Source organism: Poromitra crassiceps, assembly GCF_964638095.1.
Source record: "Poromitra crassiceps genome assembly, chromosome: 7".
Classification (NCBI taxonomy): Eukaryota; Metazoa; Chordata; class Actinopteri; order Beryciformes; family Melamphaidae; genus Poromitra; species Poromitra crassiceps.
In genome coordinates this window covers 34,871,852-34,886,414 of record NC_139628.1, presented here as the reverse complement: position 1 = coordinate 34,886,414, position 14,563 = coordinate 34,871,852, and the positions used below count along the sequence as shown (strand labels likewise).

Below are 14,563 nucleotides of genomic sequence, written 5' to 3'. Positions count from 1 at the left end.
GATTATGAGGGAGAAAACCACAGCCAGCTGAACTTTTACCGACATGGGAAGTGTCTTGTGCTCTCCACACGCAAAAGGTGTGGCCACTAGGCATAAAACATACAACACACCAACAACTGTTAACATATCCCTTTAAGACCGGTTCGCGGTCTTAAAGGGATACACACACAAATGAGGGATATACACGCAAATGCTGCATCAGGTATCAATGGGTTAAAACGTAAAGTAATTTTTTTTGGTTAAGAATAAGATTAGGGTTAGGGTGTGAAAAAAGTGCAGCTCAGGGTGTGCTCGCTCGGTCCTGTGGCTTAATGGGTAAGGTGCACGCCTTCCAATCTAAGGACTGGGGTTTGACTCCCGGTTGAACCTCACACATTTTTGTAAAACATTAGGGTTAGACATTAGGTTTAGGCAAGTACAACAATGTGTTTTAGGGTTTTCGTCGTTGGATATGAAAACCCCTAACCCTAATCTTAAACACATATTTTTTACTTGCACGTTTTCAGGAAGAAGCAATTGCGGCGGCCAATCAAATGAGTTCGGGGCGGGGTTTTCCCGGCCCATACTAGGAAGAAATGTTGGTCCAGGAACAACTGTTACTTGGTGAAATCAGTTCGTGTCCAACGACATCCTTATGTTCATCTGGGTGAGCTATAGCCCACTTCCTCTGGGGCTGGGCCATATTGACCAAAAATCATATCTTGATATTTTTAGGCTCCAACAGGGAGGAGATGGATCAGCCTACTGGACACATACAGTACTGTAACAGTTGATTTAGCATACAGTACATATGTGCTGTATCACACTGCAGCACTGAATTTATATATCAGGATATTTATTTTGTTCACGATGCCCAAATAAGTTTGTATTGATCACAGGCCAAAGGGATCTTGCCCTAAAATGACTTAATTCCAGGCCTACTATAATAAAGTAGAAGGACACCGTCTTAACAAGCCCCTTTTATTTGTCATTAAGATTGGGGCAGTTATTTGATACAACAATTACTTTATAGACAATGTCATTGATCTAGCTGCACTTGAAATATCCACTCTAGTAACCCTGTTATAAACCTTAACTGTAAATCCTAATAAAGAAAATATTGCAGTGTTAAAAAATAACCAAACAAAACGTACATGCACACATAAGAGAGATACACTTAAAATCATGTTCACTAAACCATTTTCAACAAAACAATAACGTCAGAAGTGGTGACAACTTGTCGCCCGGTTGAGCTCAAAATATTAAAGGAACACTCAGCTGATTTTCAGTGATGTCATCCATGTACAAATGACATCACTGGTCCACAACCTAACTCAAATCAACTCAATAACTGTCAAACTAAATGAATGCCTACACAACTGTTTACAGTTTTCGGACATACTACTGATTTTGTAATGATATAAAGCTGGTTGAAAATTGGCGGAGTGTTCCTTTAACATGTAACAGAAATAAAGCTCTAACAAATGAATGTCATTTTAAATAGTCCAGGAACAGTGTTATTGAAACACAGATTCTGACCTTAGCGATTATTGCTGGGAAGTGTACACGTTGTGACAACACAGATGTCAGGGGGGGGGAGGGCCCACGGGACCCCGGGTCTGTCACTGGCAGGCTAGCTCAGGGGGGGCTAAAGCTAATTTGGGCTAGGCCAGTGAGGGGAGGGTCACAGTTCACTGTGTACGCCCTGCTGCTTTAGCACTGGCTGACAGGCCACAGGAGTGTGGAAGTCCATGATGTACTGGCATTTGCTGGGCTCCCTCACCGATCGCAGGGCTGTCTCCATCCCGCATGTCAGCGTGACCTAGAAAAGCACAGAGAAGGGAAAGTTAAGTGGTGTTGGTGGGGGGGGGGGGGGGGGGGGGGCAGTGGTTCCCAAACTTTTTCTGTCAGGCCCCGCTTTACGATATAGGAGCATTTACCATTTAATTGCATGGATATATAAACTCTGAGGTGTTCCGTTTGTTTTACTGAAAGTGATCAATCAAATCAACGTCCAAAAAGATTTGATAGGATACAGTATATTGCTTTCTGACACATTTCTCATAAACATTCTTGAATATATTTTCACATTTAAAGTCAAATTAACTTCAAATTTTTACATTGAAGAGTGCAGCAAAATGTCACAACTTTGAGAGAGAGAGAGAGAGAGAGAGAGAGAGAGAGAGAGAGAGAGAGAATCGTGGGTAGCCATAGAAGCCATTTCCATTCGGATATCGTGAGGTGAGAGGTCAAGGGACCCCTTTGAAAATGGTTTTCCCCTCGCCAAAACTTGATGGCATGGTTGGTACCATGTCTCTTAGGTCATCTAGTTTCATATGATAGCAGACACTTCACTCTGGCTATAAAGTGAGCCCTTACAACCTCTGAAAGCAATGATCAGAGTAAATTATCACATTAATCAGGAGCACAGCGGGAGAAAGGGTTAAAAAATCTTGCGGGAAATCGTGAGTGTGGGAAAGTATGTATCGAGCCCCCGTGTCGTTCATCTGCGCGTTTTGTCTGTACCGAGGACGCTCTCCACCTCTTGTTTTAGTGGCCATTTATTGTAATACTTTTGTGGGAAATGTGAAAATTCACCGCAAATGACAAAATTATGCAAAAAATGTCCACAGCGATTTGTCGAGACGCCGGGGTATTCAGGTCTCCACCAAATGAGATGACGCTGACGTGGAGTCTGAAGTATCGCTGGCCGCTGCCCTATCTGATATCCTGTCTAATATGGCCGGCGTATGGAGCCAAGGTGACACTGCGGCACAGGGACAGTGTGTGGAGTTATGGGACATCGCTGCCCCCCCCCCCCCATGTGTGAGCAGCACATGCTAGGATGTGATTACCACTGTCATGACTTTAATAGGTGACTTTGACGCCCTCTGCGAGAGAGCGGAAGGGAAAAACAACTTATTTTACTTCTATGGGGGTTTCCATAGCAACCCCCTCACATCACACTGCACCCAGCATAGACAATCCCTCAAGCGAACAAAGGCACCTGGAGAGAGAGAGAGAGAGAGAGAGGGAGAGAGAGAGAGAGAGAGAGAGAGAGAGATGGGAACCTGACGGGTATTATTGTGATTGGTACAACTAGTGATTTAGTTTTGTCCCATACTTGGATTAAAAATAGTGCCTTTTGTTGTGTCACTTCCTGTAGTGTGGCGTTTGTGTTGTGGTGTTTGTGTTGTGTCACTTCCTGTAGTGTGGCGTTTGTGTTGTGTCACTTCCTGTAGTGTGGCGTTTGTGTTGTGTCACTTCCTGTAGTGTGGCGTTTGTGTTGTGTCACTTCTTGTAGTGTGGCGTTTGTGTTGTGTCACTTCCTGTAGTATGGCGTTTGTGTTGTGGCACTTCCTGTAGTGTGGCGTTTGTGTTGTGTCACTTCCTGTAGTGTGGCGTTTGTGTTGTGCCACTTCCTGTAGTGTGGCGTTTGTGTTGTGCCACTTCCTGTAGTGTGGCGTTTGTGTTGTGCCACTTCCTGTAGTGTGGCGTTTGTGTTGTGTCACTTCCTGTAGTGTGGCGTTTGTGTTGTGTCACTTCCTGTAGTGTGGAGTTTGTGTTGTGCCACTTCCTGTAGTGTGGCGTTTGTGTTGTGTCACTTCCTGTAGTGTGGCGTTTGTGTTGTGTCACTTCCTGTAGTGTGGCGTTTGTGTTGTGTCACTTCCTGTAGTGTGGCGTTTGTGTTGTGTCACTTCCTGTAATGTGGCGTTTGTGTTGTGTCACTTCCTGTAGTGTGGCGTTTTTGTTGTGTCACTTCTTGTAGTGTGGTGTTTGTGTTGTGTCACTTCCTGTAGTGTGGTGTTTGTGTTGTGTCACTTCCTGTAGTGTGGTGTTTGTGTTGTGTCACTTCCTGTAGTGTGGTGTTTGTGTTGTGTCACTTCCTGTAGTGTGGTGTTTGTGTTGTGTCACTTCCTGTAGTGTGGTGTTTGTGTTGTGTCACTTCCTGTAGTGTGGAGTTTGTGTTGTGTCACTTCCTGTAGTGTGGTGTTTGTGTTGTGTCACTTCCTGTAGTGTGGTGTTTGTGTTGTGTCACTTCCTGTAGTGTGGTGTTTGTGTTGTGTCACTTCCTGTAGTGTGGAGTTTGTGTTGTGTCACTTCCTGTAGTGTGGAGTTTGTGTTGTGTCACTTCCTGTAGTGTGGTGTTTGTGTTGTGTCACTTCCTGTAGTGTGGTGTTTGTGTTGTGTCACTTCCTGTAGTGTGGTGTTTGTGTTGTGTCACTTCCTGTAGTGTGGTGTTTGTGTTGTGTCACTTCCTGTAGTGTGGAGTTTGTGTTGTGTCACTTCCTGTAGTGTGGAGTTTGTGTTGTGTCACACTTCCTGTAGTGTGGTGTTTGTGTTGTGTCACTTCCTGTAGTGTGGTGTTTGTGTTGTGTCACTTCCTGTAGTGTGGTGTTTGTGTTGTGTCACTTCCTGTAGTGTGGTGTTTGTGTTGTGTCACTTCCTGTAGTGTGGAGTTTGTGTTGTGTCACTTCCTGTAGTGTGGAGTTTGTGTTGTGTCACTTCGTGTAGTGTGGTGTTTGTGTTGTGTCACTTCCTGTAGTGTGGTGTTTGTGTTGTGTCACTTCGTGTAGTGTGGTGTTTGTGTTGTGTCACTTCCTGTAGTGTGGCGTTTGTGTTGTGTCACTTCCTGTAGTGTGGTGTTTGTGTTGTGTCACTTCCTGTAGTGTGGTGTTTGTGTTGTGTCACTTCCTGTAGTGTGGAGTTTGTGTTGTGTCACTTCGTGTAGTGTGGTGTTTGTGTTGTGTCACTTCCTGTAGTGTGGTGTTTGTGTTGTGTCACTTCGTGTAGTGTGGTGTTTGTGTTGTGTCACTTCCTGTAGTGTGGTGTTTGTGTTGTGTCACTTCCTGTAGTGTGGCGTTTGTGTGAGACAAAGTTTGTTTTTGTGCGTGGGTCTGAGGTGTTGGATTACTGCTGCGGGTAACAGGACTTTCAGCTGTGCTATCGGTTTCAAAAGAAGCGTATAACAAAAGAATCATACAATAAACACAATAAGCAAACTCTCATTAACAACATAAATTGCATGTTGGAAAAGGAGTATGTACAGTAAGTATGCTTTAGCAGCTACCTCATGTGCGCTCATTCATAGCCTTCATTTCGGTAGAAGGGTATGCTAGAAAAGTGGTGCTTAGATAGAAAGATACTGGCTTGTCCTGCAAGAGGAAATTATTTTCATTTCATGTTTTGGATGGAGAGCTTGTGAAACTGTGATGGGCAAGCTATCTCATTTATGATTACTGCAGCAGAATAAAATGAAGCATCCATCATTCATATTTTTTTTCCCATGACACGTACGTATTGTCACATTTGTGTATTGCGATATATTGGATTTGGATACGTCGTTCCATCCATACTAAAGAACAGTAATACAAGACAATGCTAGTCTACAGCACACAGTACTGTAGGTATAAGGCACTCAAACAATCATACCAAGAGGTAGTTATAGTCCAAGATGTTACTGAGGCAGCTTGAAGAGTTCAGATACCCAGAGAGTGTAGTGTCTGTTGAGGTGCCCTTGAGCAAGGCACTTAATGCCCCAACTGCTCTAATAGAGCCGCTAAGTGACTGTTTACAGTAGTAGGAGACTGCAGCTGCACTGGGCAGCTCTGCTGTGGATATATACAGTATGGAACTCTATGAGGGCGTCGCTGCCAAAGGCCAAGTGTAGTGGAGAAAGTGTGGACTTTCTCTGAATAGATGAAAAGGTTGAAGGAGAATGTGGAGAGAGCGGGTTCGATAGGGAACAGAGCCACAAAGGATGCCAGCTGGAGAAGAATAGTCTCAGCTCACAGCTTTCACACACAATCCTCACTATCCTGCTGCACCTTTGGATTTAATTAATAAGTTCAATGGTCCGGCTGAACCTCTGCCCGTGTCTGAGAGTCTTAAGGTGCAACGCATGTACCCTGACCCTCAATATCCCCCATTGAAACAATACATCACCGGCCCCCCCGACTGAAGTCTAAGGAGAGAAGTGTGTTTCACCAGAGAGAGAGAGAGAGAGAGAGAGAGAGAGAGAGGGGGGGGGGAGGGAGAGAGAGAGAGAGAGAGAGAGAGAGGGAGAGAGAGAGAGGGGGGGGGGGGAGAGAGAGAGAGAGAGAGAGAGGGAGAGAGAGAGAGAGAGAGAGGGGGGGAGTGCTGTGCAAAGCTGAGCTTCAGCATTTCAGATATAATGAGAGACGACTTCAGCCCAGACTTCATTTATGGCAACTGCACATGGTTGGCGTGGGGGGTGGGGGTGTGGGGGTGGGGGTGGAGGTGGGGGTGGGGGTGGGGGTGGGGGTGGGGGTGTGGGTGGGGGTATATCGTATCAAAGGAATTCAATTCCGTCTTGTCAAAGGGGGCCCCTGCCTGGATGGCACGAGTACATACATGGGACGCCTATTTGAAGAGGGGGCCTGGCTAAGAAAATGAGATGATTAAACGCGCTGAATCTTTAATTGAGCAAATTGCCCACACAAAATGTAGATGGGGCGGGTGAGTTGGACTGAAGAGAGGGGAGGCACGTGGTGGGAGAGCAGGAGAGGGGAGGAGGAAGCTCAAAGCAAATGGAGCAGCATGAAGCATGTGTGTGTGTTTATGTGTGTGTGTGTGTGTGTGTGTGTGTGTGTGTGTGTGTGTGTGTGTGTGTGTTTGTGTGTGTTTGAGTGACACCTCCAGTACTGACCATCGTATTGCGGGTCGGTCCTTGCCAGCAGGGTTCTCCGCTCTCATACCTCATCTGAATGTACTGGTTCTCCGGTGTTCCTGCCCACGTCCCCCACTTCCTGAAATAGGGGGGAAAAGAACACGTCAACATTGAACACATGAAAAAGGTGCAGCCGCAAAATCAGTAATACCCTAATTCTATATAAACAGATGGGACAAATGGGCAAATGGCGGTTAGGCTGGGACGCCGGGCTGTGATAGCATGTGGTTACCAGGGGCTTCCTGCAGTTGGCATCTCCCACTTAGTGGAAGAGGCTGAGTGCGAGAGCGGTTTCCCTCAGCAGAAATAAAACACTGGCACCAGGGACAGTCTGGCACCGCCCTGCGTTGGTTCCCAGCATTGGCGTTCTCTCCCATACTAGACTGTCTTCTTCCACAATGGAGGGGAAATATTAATTGAATGAATTTGTCAGAGCTAAGTCTCTATGCGCTAAGCACACGGGGGACGGAGAAGAGAGGCACACAAGTACACTGAAGCCCATCCCAGGCGAGGCGGGCACGGTGCCTGCCCAGTGCTAGCTAATTACATTCTCACCAAGTCTTTCAAGGGAGAGTTCAGTTAGGAGACCTAAAGCAGTGGACACTGTCCAACACTGCCTGCAGAACCAACACATGCAATTTGATAACACTTTCACCGGCTACAGTAACTCTCTCTGATCATTTGAGCTGAAGTTAGCATGGTAACAGATACTATAGTGTGGTCTGAAGTTAGCATGGTAACAGATACTATAGTGTGGTCTGAAGTTAGCATGGTAACAGATACTATAGTGTGGTCTGAAGTTAGCATGGTAACAGATACTATAGTGTGCTTCTTAGAGGTGGCGGTGATATCTGTTGCTGCTGGCAAGTTTTGTCAAACATTGCAATTCTGCATTTGCTGCATAGGTGACTGAAGTCTTCTTTAAAACGTCTGTTGCTCTTCTCTGATCTCTCTCATCATTCTGCCCTACAAAGGCAAACCACAAGGAACGATTTCTTTTTTGTCTGATTCAAAGGCCAAAATGCTAAATACTAAATTCTGTACTATCCCCTTGTGCACCAACAAAACTTTTGTTGGGACAGAAGATAAATTCTAAAGTTATTTGGTTTAATCAGTTATTACAGTTTGGGTAAATAAAAATTAGTTCAGTTCAGTACTCTGAATCTAGCCTTGTTCTGTTAATCATTCTTGCTAATAAAGGCTAGAAAAACCTCATAAATTGAACGCATCGTTATTTTAATCTGCATACGTGTTTTTCTCACCAACGACAAGTTTCACCAAGCGCACAATAGATGATCAATGTTGGTGATGTCAAATGATCTTGATAGTATGTTAAATTGATGCTCACCACAACATTGCTATCGACAGTATTTGCGGTACTACAATGAGAATTTGTGCCATTTCCATGATTGTGTTGGCTCTTATAATGAACACCATCGTCGCCCTAAAAAAACAAAAACACTTCCATTAACAGGGAATTTCACCTCCAGTCAAGTGAGATAAATGTTTACTCGGTGTCAAAACATTTGCTGTGGTGTCACTTTCTCAACATAAAGGGAAGAAAATATTAATCTCCAAAGACCTTTTCTCACAGGAACAAATAGACGTTACTGTCTAGTTATGTCGGATTGCTCCAAACAAACCAGTCAGCTCGCATTACTGAATACATTTATTTGTGATCACCCCCCCCCCCCCCACATCAAACAGCAATAACTATAAATATTAAATAAGTGAACATAATGTCAGAGAAGAGATCATTTTCTGAGGGACTAGAATAGAGTCACTTTGGGACATGCTGAAGACACAAACCCCGCGCCCGTGCGTGCGTGGCGTTATTCTACGATTTTGGCTAACGACGACGCATCTCTTTCAACAACACACGTTTACTGTCATTTGACTATATAACTGAGGGAAATGATTTCAAAAAAGCACTCTGCAGCCTTTTACAGACACACGCGGCTGTCGTCTTCCAGGTCCCCGAGTGTGGCTCCTCTGCCGCCCGTGACGTGCATGGCTTATTTAAGATGTCTGAACGGGTCAGTCAGAGGTGAATTGCTCACACGGGCGGAAGCCGGCTGGGCCCGAGCGTCTCGCCTTTCTCCTTCCAGCCTGTTTGATTGGGTTTTAGCACTCGCGTTTAGCGCTAGCAGGCCCTCAAATGGATTGGTGTCAGGGCCGGGGGAGACGGTGGCGAGCGGAGAGAGTGACAGTGCTCCGGCTCTCGCCGGCAGTTGACCGGCGATCCCTCACGCCTCACCTCTATATGCCCCCACCCCCCCCCAACCCCCTCCTCTCCGTTCACACTTGCTCCCCCTCACCTCTATACGCCCCCCCCCCCCTCCTCTCCGTTCACACTTGCTCCCCCTCACCTCTATACGCCCCCCCCCCCCCCTCCTCTCCGTTCACACTCGCTCCCCCTCACCAGCCATTCTCGCTCCGTCAGCGCTCCCCGCGCCCCCCAGGAGGCCACGTCAGGCCCTGTCAATTAGGCCCCCGTTATGGCTGAGATGTGGCCCACACACACACACACACACACACACACACACACACACACCGCAGTCACTTGGACTCGCACGGAGTCACGAGATGGAACCTTATTGACAGATCGTTCGCTGTAATAATAGCTCCTCGCACGCGGTATTGGCAGGCCATTTTCTACAGTCATTCTAGGGTTATCGCCCGTCTGTGGAGAAGAGCCGTGCAGCAGCTAGCTTATTTACACTAGCATTTGGGAAAAAGAGCACTTTTTGGCCTTATCGCTTCAATTCTCCACAGTTTGTGTTGACATTTAAAAAGTGTGAAATGCATACTACTGTTAGCTCGGCATCAGAGTGCACGAAGAATATAGGTTCCTCACTGACCCGGTGGTGACATACAGTATAGCACGCGCTCAACTCGCAAGATGGACCCCCTATGGAGCGATGTCAACTCTATTTTCTCATCCAATTCATCACTGTTTGGCTTTAAGCTGCAATCATGATGCTCCATGCCCATAGCAGCGGCTCACTTGCACTTGTCTTATCTGCGTTACTGTATTTTCTTCACGTCCTACCGTAACATGTTGACTGATCTGCTGCGCCCCGTCCACAGCCCAGCAGGGCACCCGGTTCGCCTGCCCCCACAAAGAGCTCAGTCGGGAAGGTGCGTGTCCCAAGCATTAACATGCAGATCACTTAGTTAGAATACCTAGACTAGCATCTTCAAGAGTAGGGAAAGAATGGAAAAAGGCAGAACAAACACCTTTTTTTGGTCCGCTGCCTTAAGAAAAGAATGGCTGAAATAAAATGGAAATAAAATGAGCAAATGTAATCAAAGCCAAGTATGTAAATAGATTTGCGCTGGTGGAGGACAGAAAATTGCTTTCTTGCTTTTGTGGAAAATCCATTTCCGACCACATGGAGACATGGGAGATCATGAATGCAGACTCCCTTTTAAAGATTAATGATGGGAGATATTGAGCACATGCTCTTTTTGGGGCTTGAAACGGCAGGAACCTTGTTTATAGATATCCGGGCTATGATTCATCCTTCGTCTGGCCTTCTCTAATGCCATAAAATGCACCTTCCATCAGCGATAAAGCTGTAATGGTGGAATATCTAGCCAGCTAAACCTATTAGCCATACATTTGTGGGTGAGAGAGTGGGCCTCTGAGCACTACTCCATCCCAGCAGCAGACATGCTTCTAACCACAGACATTAGAGGGTCCATCTCGTTGAAGCTCACCTCTGAATCACTAAGGTGTGATTTCTATTGACACTCAGAAGAGCAGATGGAGACGGGATTTAATTACGTCCCAGCACACACAGAAACACCATTCAAACGTGCAGTTTCCGCTCCGTCACACCTTAAAGGCGAAGACGACTGGAGGGACGTTGGCAGCAAGAAAGTGAGAATGAACAGAGAAGAAGAGTCGTGGAATGACGAATGATCAATGCTATATTATCTGAGTGCAATGTTAAAGGGGCAGTTCACCCAAAAATGAAAATACTGTTATTGACTTCAATTGTACTCTATTAAGTCAATGGTGACTGGTTTTCTCTCGAGTTGCGCTGGCAACCTCTCTGTGTGTGTGATAATGGACAAACTTCACCTGTGTTTCAACTAGCATGAGGGTGAGTAGATGATGATGACAGAATTTTCATTTTTGGGTGAACTGTCCCTTTAAGCAAATCTCCAATCTACCAATTTTGGAATTTAAGATTTGTTTTTGTAGTGATTAATGGCAAATAGTGGTGTTGGAACAGCCACATTGTTTAACTGATTTTTATAATCCTCATTAAGAGTAATTAGCTTAACAAAAGAAAAATACATTAAAAAAGTTGATTACCAGTGGCTTTCTTTTCTTATTCCGATAATGGCTTGAGCTGATATACTGTAAGCCCCTCCTCCTCGCTCACCACTGATTCTGTTTCAAACTTCACCGCAGCGCTAATCCGTACGCCTCAAGTGATAAACCCCAAAGATCCGCAGCTAATCTAGAGTTAGCCCCTCCCACATAGCCACACATCAACCTGTCAGAAGCAATTATCATTTAGACAACTCTACTGTTGTGTTTAAACACCCTGCAGATACTGGGGGTGGGAGGGGGGGGCAAAATCTGGGACAAAAGTGTGTCTGTGTGTGTGTGTGTGTGTGTGTGTGTGTGTGTGTGTGTGTGTGTGTGTGTGTGTGTGTGTGTGTGTTTCGAGACCCTAGGACTTCACTGGAGAGTGGCTGGATGAACCAAACCACAGGCAAAAAAGGATAGAGTGGAAGCCCCCTTTGGTATCTCAGTTTCCTCATGTAGATTGAACACAAATTTGCCTTCATGCCATCTTTGTGTGTTGGAAAGTCGACTGAAACAACATCAAACCATTAACATATCTGTCTGACACGCGGGGGCTGTGGCGGGGGAACAGGTATGTGTGCATAATATGAACATACGGAACATGTTGGTATTTATATGCAATGTTAGCATGTGTATTGTACTGTACATATGGGAATCACATTTGCATGACGTACATGATGTGCATGATGTCCTGGTGAGTGTTACAGTATGATATGAACTGACACACTGTCACGATGTCCTGGTGAGTGTTACAGTATGATATGAACTGACACACTGTCATGATGTCCTGGTGAGTGTTACAGTATGATATGAACTGACACACTGTCATGATGTCCTGGTGAGTGTTACAGTATGATATGAACTGACACACTGTCATGATGTCCTGGTGAGTGTTACAGTATGATATGAACTGACACACTGTCATGATGTCCTGGTGAGTGTTACAGTATGATATGAACTGACACACTGTCACGATGTCCTGGTGAGTGTTACAGTATGATATGAACTGACACACTGTCATGATGTCCTGGTGAGTGTTACAGTATGATATGAACTGACACACTGTCATGATGTCCTGGTGAGTGTTACAGTATGAACTGACACACTGTCACAATGTCCTGGTGAGTGTTACAGTATGATATGAACTGACACACTGTCATGATGTCCTGGTGAGTGTTACAGTATGATATGAACTAACACACTGTCATGATGTCCTGGTGAGTGTTACAGTATGAACTGACACACTGTCACAATGTCCTGGTGAGTGTTACAGTATGATATGAACTGACACACTGTCATGATGTCCTGGTGAGTGTTACAGTATGATATGAACTGACACACACTGTCATGATGTCCTGGTGAGTGTTACAGTATGATATGAACTGACACACACTGTCATGATGTCCTGGTGAGTGTTACAGTATGATATGAACTGACACACTGTCATGATGTCCTGGTGAGTGTTACAGTATATGAACTGACACACTGTCACGATGTCCTGGTGAGTGTTACAGTATGATATGAACTGACACACTGTCATGATGTCCTGGTGAGTGTTACAGTATGATATGAACTGACACACACTGTCATGATGTCCTGGTGAGTGTTACAGTATGATATGAACTAACACACTGTCATGATGTCCTGGTGAGTGTTACAGTATGATATGAACTGACACACTGTCATGATGTCCTGGTGAGTGTTACAGTATGATATGAACTGACACACTGTCATGATGTCCTGGTGAGTGTTACAGTATATGAACTGACACACTGTCACGATGTCCTGGTGAGTGTTACAGTATGATATGAACTGACACACTGTCATGATGTCCTGGTGAGTGTTACAGTATGATATGAACTGACACACACTGTCATGATGTCCTGGTGAGTGTTACAGTATGATATGAACTAACACACTGTCATGATGTCCTGGTGAGTGTTACAGTATGATATGAACTGACACACTGTCATGATGTCCTGGTGAGTGTTACAGTATGATATGAACTAACACACTGTCATGATGTCCTGGTGAGTGTTACAGTATGAACTGACACACTGTCACAATGTCCTGGTGAGTGTTACAGTATGATATGAACTGACACACTGTCATGATGTCCTGGTGAGTGTTACAGTATGATATGAACTGACACACACTGTCATGATGTCCTGGTGAGTGTTACAGTATGATATGAACTGACACACACTGTCATGATGTCCTGGTGAGTGTTACAGTATGATATGAACTGACACACTGTCATGATGTCCTGGTGAGTGTTACAGTATATGAACTGACACACTGTCACGATGTCCTGGTGAGTGTTACAGTATGATATGAACTGACACACTGTCATGATGTCCTGGTGAGTGTTACAGTATGATATGAACTGACACACACTGTCATGATGTCCTGGTGAGTGTTACAGTATGATATGAACTAACACACTGTCATGATGTCCTGGTGAGTGTTACAGTATGATATGAACTGACACACTGTCATGATGTCCTGGTGAGTGTTACAGTATGATATGAACTGACACACTGTCATGATGTCCTGGTGAGTGTTACAGTATATGAACTGACACACTGTCACGATGTCCTGGTGAGTGTTACAGTATGATATGAACTGACACACTGTCATGATGTCCTGGTGAGTGTTACAGTATGATATGAACTGACACACACTGTCATGATGTCCTGGTGAGTGTTACAGTATGATATGAACTAACACACTGTCATGATGTCCTGGTGAGTGTTACAGTATGATATGAACTGACACACTGTCATGATGTCCTGGTGAGTGTTACAGTATGATATGAACTGACCAGTCGGCAATACAGCCAGTCTCTTTTTGAGGCCAATGCGGAAGTTGCCATACTCTCAAATGGCCAGTGGGGGGCGCAGCTTGTGTAGCATCATCCCCTGAACGTCCATTCAACTCTATGTGAAATGAGCCAACTTCTCTCTCGGTCTCTGTCTTAAATAAACACTTTACAAATGAGTTTATGGTCTGAAAAAACAATTTCAAGTGTTTTTCATGCTCTCAAGGCCCCAGTTTTTTTAATTATAGCCCCATTTCGAGGAAAATAGGCGATATACTTTGGATATTAGGAAACAGTAATACTTCCGCCCGTTAGAGGCAGCAATGTGCCGCAAAGGCATCTAGTCTGCGGAAAGTACACGAATAAGAAAACCTAGCAAAACAAGGCTAGTATGGCTAGCAGATAGCAAGTCATACTTTAGCAAATTATCAGAAAATAGCGCTACTTTATGATATTTTAATAATGTTAGTAGACACACGTAACTGTATAGATGGCATACATGTAACGTGACGCTCATAACATGGCGGACCATTTAACGTTATCTAACGGTATGTAAAGTAGCCTAACGTTAAATGGTCTGTCCATGTTATACAGTAAGCGTCATAAGGTTATATGTTAACGTGACATAACATCACAAGTTTTTGCAGACATGAATGCTGTTGGTCGTTTGTTCAATTTGCTTTTCTGTATGGTATTGGACATTAAAAATGATACATACTTGTCTTGAGGCATCCGCCAAGCTCAG

At 44.8% G+C, this 14,563-nt stretch overlaps 1 protein-coding gene across 2 annotated transcripts in view; it reads right to left on the bottom strand.

Moving 5' to 3' along the window:
• Window positions 1–963: 963 nt before the first annotated feature.
• The window catches only part of LOC310779111 (glucosidase 2 subunit beta-like), a 188,214-nt gene continuing 174,614 nt past the window's right edge, over window positions 964–14,563 (bottom strand). For both annotated transcript variants that reach the window (XM_083639610.1, XM_083639611.1), the window contains 2 exons: window positions 6,650–6,749; window positions 964–1,801 (listed from right to left, as the gene is read on the bottom strand). In XM_083639610.1, the coding sequence (XP_083495736.1) occupies window positions 1,664–1,801; window positions 6,650–6,749 (238 nt within the window). In that variant the 3' untranslated portion in view covers window positions 964–1,663. The remainder of the gene's footprint in view (window positions 1,802–6,649; window positions 6,750–14,563) is intronic.